Raw genomic sequence first — 16,751 nt, 5'->3', positions numbered from 1 at the left:
CATGATGTAGATGATCTTGTGTTCAAGGCAAGAGTCAAGTTTCAAGAAAAGGAAGAGGACTGAGGATGAATTAACCGAGAGCTCAGATCCTGGAGGCCGGAACAGAACAGGACACAGGAGTGGGCAGTGATGGCAGCGGGGGCGCTCTGGATGATGCTGGTGGTGGTGGGCTCTCTGTGCCCGCTGGTGAGTACCCCGGTCATATCATCCAAAATCTGCAGACATCAGCAGATCCAGAGCTTGATGATATGATTGCAAGGTGAAAAGTTTTGCAACCTTGTGATAAACTTTGTGTTTCAATTCAACAAAATCTCTGCCTGCTGTCAGTGAATGGCAACATTCCTGTTTTCATGCAGAAGATGAAAACAACCCCAGCTAGGTTCATTACAGCGCGCTGTCCCTGGTGAGAGCTGAACGTGATCAGGACGGGTCTTCAGCCATTCTGAAACTGCTCATAAAACCACCCAGAAAACAGTAAGATAACTTCACAGTTTCTTCAAGACACCTGGGTGGCGTAGGACTAAGAGCCCTTGTCATGTAAACATTTCCTCGTACCTAGGCATAGCCTTCATTGTGTATTTGTCTCCAGCCTGAAATGGCTGATAACAGGGAGCAGCAGAGGGTATATATCGGCTCAGAGTTCCATTATCCCCTATCTACCTGATTGGTGGGGGTCCTACCGCTGGGACCTGAAATGATCACGAGAAGGGGGAGCGGGGTTCCTGTGTCCCCCCTTGTATGTACGGGGCAGAGGTCCTATATGTGCACCCCCCCTCCATTCGTCTCTGTGGGACTGCTGGAGGTAGCTGAGCGTACAGAAATCACATGATGGTGGTTCCATACTGTGACTCTGTGTCTTACTAAGGACTTCATCACAAGTTCCGTGTGGTTTCAGACAGTCCTTACATCAGCATTTTACCATGTATATTATGACTGTGACTCCTGAGCCTCCCCCCATGCTTCTACTGATATGGACTTTCATCATCTATGGATGGATGTGTTGGTCTCATCTAGAGGGTTCTTATTTAATGACTTGTTGATTCCCTTTAAAGAGCACCTGTCAGCGGGAACGACCCATTAAACCAGACACACCAGCTGGACGGGTTGGTTCTGCCCATTTAAATGATACCTGTCTTGTGAAAATCGGTTGTGGCGTTCCAGAGAAAAGAAAAGACTCGTACTCTTTATGCAAGTGAGGGCTTTAGTGCACTGGAGGCGGGGCCTGACTCTCAGGTTTTTAGGGCTGGCCCCACCCCTCGGGGCAGTGAAGCCCTCACTTGGATAAAGAGTAAAAGTCTTTTTTTCTTAGGAACACCACAACCGATTTTCACAAGACAGGTATCATTTTAATCAGCAGGATCAACCCTACCAGTTACTGTTTAAGAAATAAGCTTTAGTGTATAATTAACGAGTCGCTTTTAATAATTACGACAACATAGACATTAAGTGACTTGTTCTGTCGTGACTTTCTCTGCAGGTCTGGGGAGACCAGTCTTTCACGATTGACTACAACAGGAACTGCTTCCTGAAGGACGGGAAGTGTTTCCGCTACATCTCAGGCAGTATCCACTATTTCCGGATCCCCTCCAGCTATTGGAAAGATCGACTAATGAAAATGTACATGACCGGGCTCAACGCTGTTCAGATGTAAGAATTCTTCATCTGCTGTTCCACAAGATAAGACACCGTTTAGTAACCGTATGGTAGGGACGCTTCCCTTAAAGTGGATGTCTCATCTCAGACGATGGGGGGTTCATATCGCTAGGATATGCCACCATTGTCTTATAGGTGCGGGTCCCACCTGAAAAAGAAACCGCACCTATATCGGGAATGGAGCTCCGTAAAGTAGTGGCTGGAGGACTCCGATCCGGCCACCACCAAGCGTGCTCCTCATAGAAGTGAATGGGAGCGCAAGCACCGCGCATGACCGGCCACCGCTCCACCACTAGGACCTGCACCTATAAGACAATGGGTGCATATCCTAGCGATATTTTCTTTCCGTGTCCGTTCAGGTTTTTTTTTTGAGGACCATATGCAGAACCATTCATTTGAATGGGTCTGCAAAAAAATGGAAGTTACTCCGTGTGCATTCCCTTTCCGTATTTCCGTTCCACAATAAAAATAGAACATGTCCTATTATTGTCCGCATTACGTAATGCACAAGGATGTCATCCGTGTTTTGCGGGCCGCAAAATACATACGGTCGTGTGCATGAGCCCTTAAAGGGGTATTCCCATCCTGGCGCTAGGGCATGCCATCACTTCATGATTGCTGGTGTTCTCACCCTAAGAATAAAGGATCTGCAGCTTTGGTGTAGCTCTGCATCCCCTTCTGTGTTTTCTCTGCACATCAGCGCTCGAGACCACCTGATGGGGAAAATGGCAGCCAGCCCTATAGACACCCATGTATACTGCACGCTATATGTTTTTTTTATTTTTATTTTTTTACTGGAAGACTGCATGGAATAGCGCAGCAGAAACCTCGGTAGCCAAAATACCTTTTTTTGGCGTCTGTAAGTGTAGTGGGGTCTATGGGTCTGTATAATGAAGGTGCTGGGAGCTTTGCCAGCGAATACGGTAAATGGCTACAAAAGACGCAGTATGAAAAGTGCCTAAATGAGCGCCAACGCCCCTTCATTCTTAGGATTGTGAAGTGGGGACGCAGAGGTCACGCACTGTAACTTTATAAGGTGGGAATGCCCCTTTAAACAACTCATTACTGCATGAACCAAACTAGTGACGTCTCTGGGAAGCTGGGCGACAAACTCTATGGGAGCCATCACCGTCCCCAGAAGGGTTGTCATCTGCCTTTCCCAAAACGCTTGGGGGACAAATCCGCAGAATCAAATTTCAAATTTGCAGGTAAGGGTATTTTCACACTTGCGGCAGAGGATTCCGGCAGGCAGTTCCGTCGCTGGATCCGTCAATATGGACGCAAACTGATGGCATTTGTCAGACGGACCCGGATGCGGATCCTGTCTGACAAATGCATTGAAATACTGGATCCGTCTCTCCGGTGTGATCATCCGGAAAAACGGATCCGGAATTATTATATATATATTATTTTTCATTTTTAAAGGTCTGCGCATACGCAAAGCCGAATCCATTTTGCCGGAACACGTAATGCTGGATCCGGCACTAATACACTTCTATGTAAATTGCATTCCGGCAAGTGATCAGTATTTTTGGCCGGAGATAAAACTGCAGCATGCAGCGCTATTTTCTCCGTCCAAAAAAACGTAAGAGGGACTGAACTGATGCATCCCGAACGGATTGCTCTCCATTCAGAATGCATTAGGATAAAACTGATCCGTTTTTTTTCCGGTATTGAGCTCCTAGGACGGAACTCAATACCGGAAAAGAAAAACGCAAGTGTGAAAGCATCCTAAGATAAAAAACAAACCGCAGCTGCTTCCTTCCAGAAGAAGCTCTACTCTTGTCCACGGGCTGTATCTGCTATTCAAGTGAATAGGGCTGAGCTGCAATGGACAAGAGTGGCGCAGTTTCTGGAAGGAAGCGGACATGTTTGTTTTTACCCTCTACCCCTGGTCAGACGCTCTTGAGAGGAGGTTTTGCCCCTCGTGTGACTGGAGTCTGCACCAGTATAATGAAGAACTTCGCACAGTCTGTTCGTACAGATGCAGTGAACTCTCGACTTTCGGATGACACAATCTTGCAGACCCTGCAGTCTAGTACATGACTATGCATTTGGGGGGGGTTGTTCGCCAAGAGGTCGTATATAGGTTTAGAAATGACTTTGCAGTTTATTAATGGCCATCGGTAGTGATTACCTCCGTTAATATTCATCACTCTCTAGATACGTCCCCTGGAACTTCCACGAGCCGCAGCCCGGGGTGTATAACTTCAGGGGGGATCATGATTTGGAGCATTTCCTGAACTTGACCATGGAGCTGGGACTTCTGGTTATCATGAGACCAGGACCTTATATCTGTGCAGAATGGGACATGGTATGTAAGCGACCAGTGACTAGAATATTTGAGGTTATAACCTGTTTCACTTGAATGATGGCAGCGCTGTAGTAACCAGGCACGGCCACTACACAGTGGATGGCGCTGTGCGGTCCCCGTGGTTAGTAGCTCCTGGGGGGGAATGACCTATCCTAAGGATATGTCATCAGTACCTAAGTCCTGGAGAACCCCCCTTGGTCCAGTCAGGCACATCTCTAATCAGTGACTTCATCGCAGATGCATTGTCTGTAGGGGTAGATTCATATCTACCTCCAGTTTTATCACAAGCTCGAGCTTCTGCTCTGTTCATTCTCCCATGCTCTACACTGCAGGTCTTCTTGTTTGCAATGGAAGCTGCGGAAGTGGGTGCGGACCCATTCATTTAAATGGGGCCGCAAAAGATGCGGACAGCACACCGTGTGCTGTCCGCATCTGTAGTTCCGTTCCGTTCCGTGCCCCCGCAAAAAAATAGAGCGTGTTCTATTCTTGTCCGCTTTAATCAGCTTATGGGCAGGGGTGCGTGCTGGGAGTTGGACCCTCAATAATCCGTATTAAACACCCGGAGAACCCCTTTAATATTCTTGTACCATTTATTTCAGTTTTTGGCTCTGTTCAATTTTATGTTGGGACTTTCCGCGGCTTCAGTATTATTTCCTCAAAACAAAAGAAAATAGAATTAGGTTCAGAACATGGTATAACATTTATGGATCAGTGGGGGTCTGATTACCCACCCCCTTGTGATCAGTCATAGGAAGGCCTGAGCTGCAGTACCGGACTCATCCACAAGGAGCAGCACTGTGTCAGAGCAGTAAATGGGCCTCATTATATATAATATAAAGCGTGCAAATGACTGACCGTGGCAGATATAACCGCTATTCTAAAATCTACAGTCTATAAAATACAGAATGTTGTGGTGAGGATTATATTGCGGGGCAGGTATGACGCAGGCCGTAATACAGTAACGGATCTCATTCATGTTGGTTTTTGCACTAGGGTGGGCTTCCAGCTTGGCTGCTGAATAAGAAGAACATAGCTCTGCGCGCCTCTGATCCAGGTAAGTCCTAATAACCAGTGTCTGCAAAACCCAGACCTTCCAGTGATTGGTTCTGATCGTCTTAGTAAAATACAAAAGGGGTTGTCTTATCACAGACAACGGGGGCATATCTCTAGGATATACCCCCATTGTCTTATAGGTGCGGGTCCCGTACCTCCATTCATTTTCTATGGGTCCCCGAATATAGCCAAGTGCCGGATCGGCTGTTTCCGTAGAGCCCATAAAAGTAAATGGGAGCGGTGGCCGGTCATGCGCAGTGCGCTCCCATTCACTTCTATGAGGAGCACGCTTGGTGGTGGCCGGACCGGAGTCCTCCAGCCACCACTTTATTTGCTCTCACTGCCATCAGGGTTTTTTCAAACTTATCCCTTATCCACAGCCGTACTCTGCTATTTCCAGCAGTCTAATAGAGTTGAATTGAGTGACAGCCTGAAAGCGTGACCACCGCTCTGTTCAAAGAGAGGCACATAGGGTCCCCATTCTAGTTATCGGCAGGGGCCTCATTGGTCAGACCCCCGACAATCAGACACTTAGAAGATAAACCTTTCGAATGGGACAACCTCTGAAAGCAGTAGTACACTCATCAGCTCCCTCTAGTGGTGGCTTCAGGCAGTAAGATTTTTAGCATTTTAACAGGGTTTTCCACCCTTTGGATATTGATGACCTATCCTCCGGACAGAAAGCTCAATCCACTGTGTAATGGATATGATATGAACGATATCCTTGTCTGTGTGACGGCTCATCAGGATAAATAAAATAAAAAAAATTCTCAAATGGGTTTTCTAGGAGTTTGAAAGAGTTTTCCAGGATTTTTTTTTACTGATGCCCTATTCTCTGGCCTAGAAAAAGCAGAGAGAAGTCCACGGCGGTCACGAGAGCGCCGATACCTTCTCAAACAGCTGATCGACAGGGGTCCTGGTTGTTGGACCTCCAGCGATCATCCTGAGAATAGGTCATCAGTAAAAAAAATCTCAGAAGACCCCTATAATATTGACGGCCTATCCTCAGGACGGGTCATCAGTTTCTGATCCTGCACCCCTGCTGGTTGAAGAGGCCTCAGCTCTCTGGTGGGCATCCTAGGCGAGTGACGTCACGTTCATTGGTCACATGGCCAAGGCACAGCTCTTTGCCATTCAATTAAATGTGCCGGGGCTGCAATGCCAAGTATAGCTGCTATACAATGTACGGCGCTGTGCTTGGTAGGCTGCGAGAAGGCCGCGACACTCACTGGAGCATCGGGGCCTTCTCAAACAGCTGATCGGTGGTGGTCCAGGGTGTCGGACCCCCACCAATCAGATACTGATGACTAGGGATGAGCGAAACGACTTCGGATGAAACATCCGAAGTCGATTCGCATAAAACTGTGGTACCTTGGAACTGAACCCGTGTTCGGGAAATTGTTTTTTTACAGTACAAATTAATTTATGAAGTTATTGCGCGAAGTCTCGCGATGACTTCGGCTCATCGGAGCCAATACATTCTAATACTGTACGGAGCTCCTGCTCCGTACAGTATTAGAACGAAGTCTTATGCGAATCGACTTCGGAGGAAACATCCCTACTGATGACCTATCCTGGGTCAGTAGTAAAATCACAAAAATAAAAAACACTTTAAGGGGTTTTCCAGGATTCAAATTTTGATGACCTCAGGACAGGTCGTCAATAGCTGATTGGTGGGGAGTCCGATAACCAGCGCTCCACTGATCCACTGTTTGAAGTGGAAGGTTGTTGCAACCTCTTCACCGTATACCAAGCACAGCGCCCTACACTGGTAAAGTGGTTGTCCTTGGTATTGCAGCTCAATCTCATTCACTTGAATAGGACCTGAGACGACGGATGTGATGTTACAAGCCTAGAAAGAGGCTCGCCCAAGTGCCGCGGCCTCTTTAAACAGCTGATGGGAGTCGTACCCTCACCGATCAGACATTAATGACCTATCCTGGAAAACCCCTTTAAGTAATACTTCTCTCCATGGAAACTCATGTCTAATTAATATCCCCCTGATTTCAGATTATTTGAATGCTGTGGACTCCTGGCTTTCCGTCCTGCTCCCCAAGTTGCGTCCACGTCTATACAACAATGGAGGAAATATAATAAGCGTCCAGGTAAAGGGACCCGTCCTCACTGATTTTATCTGTAGCGGCCGCTCTGCTTTGGGATCTCACTAATTATACTGCATGTGATCTGCTTCCAGTGGCGTGCGGCAGCATTCCTAAAAGCTGTCATTTGTCCATGAGACGGATCTGTAAAATCCAGCATCTTAGGAGAGAAGCATCTGCTCGTCCTCTAAGGCCTTGACATGTGACCGTGTCCGCTGATTGAATGTCCACTGTTCTGATCTTGCAGGTAGAGAATGAATACGGAAGCTTCCAGGCCTGTGATTACGGTTATATGCGCCACCTACATGCCATGTTTCGCCTGTACCTGGGAGATGACGTGGTACTCTTCACCACAGATGGTAACGCCGATTACTTCCTGAGGTGTGGCACCTTACAGGATCTCTACGCCACTGTCGACTTTGGTCCAGGTCAGCGATCAATATCTATATGCCTCTTCTAATGGTGTCCAAGATTTACCTCGCTGTGCCTCCGTTTTTTTGAGGAAGGCTCTGCAGTTTCTTATTTTCAAGTGTCTGAAATACACAGCGGAAGGTTTCCCGGGGACCCCAGAGACTTGGGACTCGGCTTTAGGGTCTTACCTACAGTTTATGAAGGCGAGCGACTTTAGCATTGTGAGAACCGTGGTTTGCCCAGGATTAGGAAAACATTGGCTGCTTTCTTTCAAAAACAGCTCCACAGCCGTCCACAGGTTGTGTGTGATATTGCAACAGATTTCATTTCCATTCATTTCAATGGAGATGAGCTGACTAGACCCAACCCCTGGACTGGTGTGGATCTGCTTCTGGACGAAAGCAGCCATATTTTAATATTCCTGGAAACCCCTTTTATCACTGTAAAATTAAAAGCTATGCATTTTAATTTCTGAACATTTAAAGGGAGTCTGTCATCAAAGTTTCACCTTTTTAACCCTTCCCATAGCTTTCTAGCAGCCTTACAGTTAATAAAAACGTTACCTTTATGAGCAATCCTGGACTTATAAAACTGGCAAAAAACAACTTAGTAGCATATGCAAATGAGGGCTCGCAAGTGCCCAGGGGCGGCGGTACCCTCGTAGGAGCCCAGCTAGCTCTGCCTTATCGTCGCTTCCCCCCGCCCCATTCTTTCCCTCTGCCCGCCCATCTACTTCTTGTTTCGCGAGCCCTCATTTGCATATGCTACTAAGTTGTTTTTTGCCAGTTTTATAAGTCCAGGAAACTTCGATGACAGACTCCCTTTAAAGTTCTCTTGTTGCTGTCAGTGAACAGAAACATTCCCAGTTTACATCTAAAAAAAACCCTAATGCCTCTTGAAACTGAGGGGTTATTACAATGGTATCCAGTCTAGACAATCCTCTGTGAGCAGTACAGACCTATCTCCCGTTTGTTACAATGTATCAGTGCAGGTGAAATGAATCAGTCTGGAGTCCAGGTAGCTTTGCACACAGAGGTCTAGACTGGACACCATTGTAGTTACATTTTATTATTTATTTTTATTTTATTTAATGACACCTATATTCTTGCGAGCCTAGTTATTCTGAATGTCCTGTTCACACTGGCATCAAAGCTTTACTTTTTTTATAGAATCCATGATGGATCCAGTTTGTAACATATTATAATGAACTCGAGAGACTTATAAGCTTCCAGTTCGAATGCATTGGGATATTTCCACCATGGAGCTTAATGCAAAGGAATATCTGTATCTGTTACATGCCAGTTTATTATACCTTAAAGGGGTTGGAATCCGTGGAGAAATTCTGCGGCATTTCCGTGACAAAATGAGCATGCGGCGGATCTGAAACTTTGCAGCATGCTCCCTTTTCCTTGCAGATGTTTTTCTGCTACATGTAGATGGTTACTGTCATGTGCTGAGAATTTGCATTTGCGGAATCTGCATGGCAAACCCACCATGTCTGGAGTTGATGGGATCAGTCACGATTCCATCTTATTTTATTGGCTACAATAACACAGAGAACTATGCTGCCAGTCAGAGCAATGGAAACTTGATTGGAACCTGTGCGCCAGTGTGAAGATGACACTTTATGGCAGGGTTGGCCAACCTGCGGCCCTCCAGCTGTTGTAAAACTACAATTCCCACCAGGCCCTGCTGTAGGCTGATAGCTGTAAGCAGTCTGGGCATGCTGGGAGTTGTAGTTTTGCAATAGCTGGAGAGCCGCTGGTTTGCCATCCCTGCTTTATGGCAATAAATATATATACATGGTATTATCTTTATTGTCTTTCAGTGAACAATGTAACCAAAGCCTTTGAAGCCATGCGCAGATATCAACCCACAGGACCCCTGGTAATGTGATTACTACTTTGCACCCCCAATATGATGCCGTGATAAACATTATTGTACATTAGTGACTATTTTAAAAGGGGTTCTCTAGTTTCATCATAAAGTGTTTTTTTTTTTTTTTTATGTACAGTACAGACCAAAAGTTTGGACACACCTTCTCATTCAAAGAGTTTTCTTTATTTTCATGACTATGAAAATTGTAGATTCACACTGAAGGCATCAAAACTATGAATCAACACATGTGGAATTATATACATAACAAACAAGTGTGAAACACCTGAAAATATGTCATATTCTAGGTTCTTCAAAGTAGCCACCTTTTGCTTTGATTACTGCTTTGCACACTCTTGGCGTTCTCCTGATGAGCTTCAAGAGGTAGTCCCCTGAAATGGTTTTCACTTCACAGGTGTGCCCTGTCAGGTTTAATAAGTGGGATTTCTTGCCTTAGAAATGGGGTTGGGACCATCAGTGGCGTTGAGGAGAAGTCAGGTGGATACACAGCTGATAGTCCTACTGAATAGACTGTTAGCTGCTTTTTTCTTGCCATAATACAAATTCTAACAGTCTATTCAGTAGGACTATCAGCTGTGTATCCACCTGACTTCTCCTCAACGCCACTGATGGTCCCAACCCCATTTATAAGGCAAGAAATCCCACTTATTAAACCTGACAGGGCACACCTGTGAAGTAAAAACCATTTCAGGGGACGACCTCTTGAAGCTCATTAAGAGAATGCCAAGAGTGTGCAAAGCAGTAATCAAAGCAAAAGGTGGCTACTTTGAAGAACCTAGAATATGACATATTTTCAGTTGTTTCACACTTGTTTGTTATGTATATAATTCCACATGTGTTAATTCATAGTTTTGATGCCTTCATAGTCATGAAAATAAAGAAAACTCTTTGAATGAGAAGGTATGTCCAAACTTTTGTTCTGTACTGTATATATGTTCATACCCTGGTATTTTGCTTCATTGTACCAATATGAGTTTCTGCTGCAGGTGAACTCTGAGTATTACACCGGCTGGCTGGATTACTGGGGGGAAAAGCATGCTGTGAGCCCGGCGGACAGAGTGAGCCAGGGTCTGCAGGCCATCTTGGAGAGCGGCGCCAGTGTGAATATGTAAGTCATTGTAATAAGATGAGATACCCGTCATTTCTATCACTTACTATTACAACCTACTGTTTTTTGTCTTTTATTTCAGGTATATGTTTGAGGGAGGCACCAACTTTGGTTATTGGAACGGTAAGAATAAGGGCTGTTTCACACGAGGGTGTGCAGTCCGTAAATCACGCTCCGTGTGTGAGCGTGATGCTCTGCTCTGGACACTGCATTATACTGATTTATAATGCTGTGCGCCTCTGCATGAACTTCTTTCTACAGGATCATACTGACATAAAGCTATCATTGTCACTGTAAAAAAAAAAAAAGGTCATGCAGAGGCACACAGCATTATAAATCAGTATAATGCCCTGCGCTCCTGCAAGAAGAGCAGTGTCCAGAACGGAGGATCACGCTCACATATGGAACATGATTCCTGGGCATGCACATGTGAAAGAGCCCTAAGACTAAAGACTAAAATTGAACTTAAAGGGGGAGATTTGTCAAAGCTGGTGTAAAGGAAAACAGGCTTGGTTGCCCGTAGTTGACAGATGGCACAGTACATGCTAAAGTTACATTGCCGTGACTGCATATGGCGTGTATGGAAAGTGAGATTGCTGCTGGTACCCCAGTTGTCTTCCATGTGTAGGTTAAAGGGTCACTGAACTTCCAAAAAATGTTTCATATCTCATATCAAAGGTTTTGTTAGGTAGGGGGTCTGCGAGCTGAGACCCCCACCAAATCACAATAACGAGGAGAGAGAAATGTTTACATGGTGCGCTTTCTCTATACTTGCTGCAGGAGATGGAATCGAATGGGCCCATTGACTTGAACCCCTTTCCTGCTGTGAGGGGAGATGGGGCACCACCGTTTGTGTGATCGCTTCTCTTTCCTCGTTCTAGTGATCAGTGGGGAGTCTCAGCACTTGGATCCCCATCGATGAAAACCTTTGAGATGCTGCTATAACATATCAAAAACGTTTTTGGAAAGTTCAGCGACACTTTAATTCCTGATCCTAGTTTTTGTGTCCCAGGTAATTATTACCAATTGTAGCCTTCCCTTTTTTTTTTTTTTGTTTTTTAATCCTTAGGAGCTGATTTTCCTAAAATCTACAAGCCGATCACAACAAGCTATGATTACGATGCCCCTCTGACCGAGGCCGGGGACCCTACAGATAAATTATTAGCAATCCGTTCAGTAATTAGTAAGGTAAATACTCTCATGACCTGTGCTCTAGGTGATAATAGCAGGTATAGGGCTTGTGGACACGGCAGGGACTTGGAACCACAATTATTAAGCTTAGGGTTTCATCTGCCACACTACAAAAAAAAAGAAGAAAAAAAAGTGTATTGTGCCAAATTTATTTAAAGGGTTTTTCCTGGACAATTTTCTTTGCACTTTTCAGAACTGGCGAGTGAAAGTCTAAAAAGTTTGTGCTGATATGACATACACTTTGATTTGCTCCTCTCTCCTCTCTCCTCTCTCTCGTCCCTGAATGTAAACTTCAGTTTTGACACCCCTGCAGCCAATCACAGTGACCTGACCATATGACACGACACAAGGGGAGCAGGTCACCACTGCGGCCAGTGATTGGCTGCAGCATCGTCAAACCGGAAGTTTACATCCAGGGAGCCCAGTAGAGCAATAGGGGCCAGGAGCCAGCTCCGGGAAGAAGGTAAGTATGCTTCCCTTCGCAGGTCTGCCTAGGAGGGGTGTTTGCCAAACCCCCCACCCACCAACAAATGCGCACAACCCATTTTAAGCTCAATTTATACCCAAAACTGGCGTCATCTGATTAATAAATGTGGCCCGTAGCGTCCATGTGGCTCCACGCTACAGAGCCTCCTTCTTATGGCACCATTTTTCAGAGGTATTCTCCACTACAGTGCTTCTGTATCATGGCACCATTTTTTTTTTATTGCTGGATTTATTACTAGTGCATCCTGCTGAAAAATGGAGGTTGTTAAATCTTTGCTGTCAGTGAATGAAACACCTGTCCTGGAAACATGTTGCACAGTGTATTACAGTGTCTTCAAGCAAGCGCACGTTCAAACATTTGCATGGATACTTTTAAGCCCCATTCCCAGTCCACCCATGATCATCTGAGAACCTGAACAACCCCTTTAATTTTAGTATAATGTTTAAAGTTTTTTTTATTTATTTTATTTTTTATAGTTCCAGCCAGTGCCACAAGGACCCATTCCGCCACCCACTCAAAAATTTGCATACGGTTTAGTCAGTCTTAATAAGGTGAGTGTCTGATATATCTTTATATTTATCTCATAAAGTTTGGCCGCCTACAGCAACATGAGATCCCTGATGTCCCCTTCCTTTTTAGGTTGGAGATCTTGTGGATCTATTGGATATTCTGTCTCCCTCGAACCCCTTTGTGACTCAGTTCCCCATCACCTTTGAGGATGTCAAGCAGGTAATTTCTATGTGTGTACAGTGCTGGTCATTGTACTTAAAGGGAATCTGTCTCCAGTTTTATATCGTCCAGTCTGACGACTTGAGCTGTAGATCTTAGAGTCAGTTCAGGTAAGTGACCCAGTGTTTTGGCTCAGGCCGATGGGACAATCTAAAACAGGGGACAGATTCTTTTTAGACTGCAGGATGGTACACCCAGGGTTAAACGGAGGTTTGCACATCTCGCATATGCATTACAGACATATACTCATTGCACCTATACATATCACACTAGTATACACATTACACACACACGCTTTTGCCTATTCTGCAGCTGAATTCTGGACATGCAGCCAACCTGAAGATGTACAGGTTATAACCCCTCTGTTGCATACTAGGACAGCAGTGCCAGGAAGCCACTAGTAAATGATCAGTGGGAAATGAGAGCACATTTTGGCGGAGCAGTGGGACAGCAGAAACCAGCTGGAGGGGGCTGAGGACAGATCTTCTTCCTGTTGTGCTTTCACTATCTTTCTCTGCTCACTCCCTTCTTCTCTTGTCAGTCCATCTACAGAGCAGTTTATGTATTATATTACAACAACCAGAAAGTCTGGCTGTTGTAACTTCTTGCTGATGAGAGAGGTGGTGCAGGCTGTGCATTAGTTCTACCAAAGCTGAAAACAAATTTGACAATCCTATAGATAGCCTGGTGGGCAGGTCTTCTAGTTATCTGATGCTGTGTAGTGACTGCAGCAGGGTCCCAAAGGGACCTAGGTGCTTTTGAAGTGGGGCGCCTATCATACACATCCCCGTTCGCATAATTTGTTTGCCTTTTTTCCATTCAGTATTTTGGATTCATGCTGTACCGGACCCGTCTGACCGGGGATGTCCCTGACCAGACTCCCCTTTCATCAGTAGCAAATGGAGTTCATGATCGTGGTTATGTTTCAGTCGCTGGGGTGAGAGACAGTAACGTAATTGATTGAATCTATGTCTATAGCATGTGACCAATTATTAATATTTTTTTTTAGGATGGGGGATCTAGTTTCAGTATTGGCTGAAATCTGCATCAAAATATAATATATGAACAGGGCATTAATGCCACGTAAATGCCATAAATCCTGAGTCTGTGCTTATCTTTACAGACATTTTATGGCGTGTTGGAAAGGGACAGCCTGAAGAACGTCAATGTGTCGGGGGCGGAAGGACAGTGGTTGGATGTTTTAGTTGAAAATATGGGGAGGATCAATTATGGCAGCAATCTGAATGACTTCAAGGTAACAGCAGGCACTGAATGTTGTGTGGCCTTCATTGCCCCACGGTTTACTTACAGGCATAGTAACATATATTTATACCTGACTCTCTTAGGGGTTAATAAGTAACCTGACGCTGGGGTCCGACCTCCTGGAAAACTGGGTGGTTTATCCTCTAAATTTGGATGGCCCGATTTCCGTAGGATGGCCTCACATTATGGCTGATCATAGACTGAAGATGGCGCAGACTGAGGGTAGGAAGGGTCCAGCCATCTACAGCGGAACCTTTATAATTACCGACATCGGAGACACGTATCTGAAACTGCCCAAATGGACGAAGGTAATAATGATAGACACTGCAGTGTTACAGGCTAGTATCATGAATATTGCCTCAAAATCAGGTAGTTTATCCATCTGTTCAGAGGCATCACATCCGTACTTTCTACTGTTGGGGTACATCATGTGCAGCCCTGTCCTCACCAATCCCATGGTGGGGGATTGATCACTGCCTCCATCATCAACTGTACGTTCTGCTCCCGAAATACTCAGTAATGCTGGGGATTTAGTGCCTTTTACTATCAGTGTGGGATCTCCCACCAGAATGAGTGCAGCTCTGAAGTATAATACAGGATGTAACTCAGGATCGGTACAGGATAAGTAATGTAATGTATGTACACAGTGACTCCACCAGCAGAATAGTGAGTGCAGCTCTGAAGTATAATACAGGATGTAACTCAGGATAAGTAATGTATGTACACAGTGACTGCACCAGCAGAATAGTGAATACAGCTCTGGAGTATAATACAGGATGTAACTCAGGATCAGTACAGGATAAGTAATGTATGTACACAGTGACTGCACCAGCAGAATAGTGAGTGCAGCTCTGGAGTATAATACAGGATGTAACTCAGGATCAGTACAGGATAAGTAATGTATGTACACAGTGACTCCACCAGCAGAATAGTGAATACAGCTCTGGAGTATAATACAGGATGTAACTCAGGATCAGTACAGGATAAGTAATGTATGTACACAGTGACTGCACCAGCAGAATAGTGAGTGCGGCTCTGGAGTATAATACAGGATGTAACTCAGGATCAGTACAGGATAAGTAATGTATGTACACAGTGACTGCACCAGCAGAATAGTGAGTGCAGCTCTGGAGTATAATACAGGATGTAACTCAGGATCAGTACAGGATAAGTAATGTATGTACACAGTGACTCCACCAGCAGAATAGTGAGTGAAGCTCTGGAGTATAATACAGGATGTAACCCAGGATCAGTACAGGATAAGTAATGTATGTACACAGTGATTGCACCAGCAGAATAGTGAGTGCAGCTCTGAAGTATAATACAGGATGTAACTCAGGATCAGTACAGTGACTGATGCTCGGACGTGTATCAGTCAGTGAGGGAGATTTATCAAAACTGGTGTAAAGTAGAACTGGCTTAGTTGCCCATAGCAACCAATCAGATGCCAGCTTTCATTTTGCATAGCAGCCCTGAAAAATGAAAGGTGTAATCTGATTGGTTGCTATGGGAAACTAAGCCAATTTGCCTTTACCCCAGTTTTGATAAGTCTCCCCCAGTGTGTTTTATCCTCCTATACAATGACCATTTATTTTCCTCTCCAGGGACAGGTGTGGATAAATGGCTTCAATCTCGGACGGTACTGGCCCATACGAGGGCCACAAGGAACCCTTTATGTGCCAGGCACTATTCTAAGCTCGTCGCAGATCAACAACATTACTGTACTGGAACTGGAGGGTGCACCAGACCAGCCTCTAGCCATGTTCCTGGACAGGCCCATTTTGAATGGGACATACATGGAGAAAACGAGCGGCGGCCACGCGAAGCCAGAGCAGAGGCACTGGCGGAGACTCGTGTAATGCGCTTATGCGTTTCTCCTGCACAGTCAGGCTCACGCATGAATACGGACTGGCGAAACGATGGCATCAGTAAAGAACAGGTCCTACAGTAAAGCTGCTGCCAGCTCCACAGGGCGGAGACCCCAGATGGTAGCTATATGTAATATTACTGTGAATGTGAATCACGCAACACAATCCACTCTGCAGATTTCTTCTGAACTGTAATCAGTTGTCAGCGTATATAAATTAAAGTGAGGTTCCACCGCTCCTTAACAGTTTTAATTTTTATATATGTTGTTAGGTTTTCACGTATTTCTCAGATTGTTATTGCTGAGTAGAAAATACCACCTCGTTGGAAACCATCAACAAGAAGGTTAGCTGCTGTTCACGGACCTTATTTTTCTATGTGTTTAGTACTCAGAGCTGCTCATAGACATAATACCTGATATTACCTCAGTCTGTATACACACAACCATAGGGATGCCTAATAATTCAGTAGGTGTTCCTAAAATTAAAGGGGTTGTCCATGATTAGAAAAACATGGCTGCTTTCATCCGGACAAAGGGCCTAACTAGCTCACAGGTCGTGTGCAGCTTTGCAGTTCGGGTCCATTCACTTCAATGGAGATCAGCTGCAATACCAGACACAACCTGTGGGCAAGTGTGGTGCTTTTTATGGAACTAAGGGGGTCACATTTTTCTAATCCTGC

General features: G+C 45.1%; 1 protein-coding gene across 1 annotated transcript; it reads left to right on the top strand.

Moving 5' to 3' along the window:
* Positions 1–16,310, top strand: GLB1L (galactosidase beta 1 like). Its single transcript, XM_040440061.1, has 16 exons — positions 1–186; positions 1,478–1,647; positions 3,817–3,967; positions 4,961–5,021; positions 7,031–7,125; positions 7,367–7,547; positions 9,359–9,417; positions 10,413–10,534; positions 10,617–10,657; positions 11,604–11,722; positions 12,689–12,763; positions 12,852–12,941; positions 13,765–13,878; positions 14,065–14,196; positions 14,288–14,512; positions 15,809–16,310. Exons 1-16 carry the CDS (start codon positions 130–132, stop codon positions 16,061–16,063), a joined length of 1,947 nt encoding a protein of 648 aa, XP_040295995.1. The 5' UTR covers positions 1–129; the 3' UTR covers positions 16,064–16,310.
* Positions 16,311–16,751: the final 441 nt, after the last annotated feature.

The sequence above is a fragment of the Bufo bufo genome, chromosome 7, assembly GCF_905171765.1.
Source record: "Bufo bufo chromosome 7, aBufBuf1.1, whole genome shotgun sequence".
NCBI lineage: Eukaryota > Metazoa > Chordata > Amphibia > Anura > Bufonidae > Bufo > Bufo bufo.
Note: the sequence above shows the minus strand (reverse complement) of the source record. Positions and strands in the feature narration are given on the sequence as shown.

Excerpts from the sequence above, each read along its gene's own strand:
- GLB1L (XM_040440061.1), top strand. The coding sequence starts at position 130 with ATGGCAGCGGGGGCGCTCTGGATGATGCTGGTGGTGGTGGGCTCTCTG. Across the intron at positions 3,968-4,960 it reads TCTGTGCAGAATGGGACATG|GGTGGGCTTCCAGCTTGGCT; the intron begins GTATGTAAGCGA and ends TTTTTGCACTAG. Across the intron at positions 12,942-13,764 it reads CCTTTGAGGATGTCAAGCAG|TATTTTGGATTCATGCTGTA; the intron begins GTAATTTCTATG and ends TTTTCCATTCAG.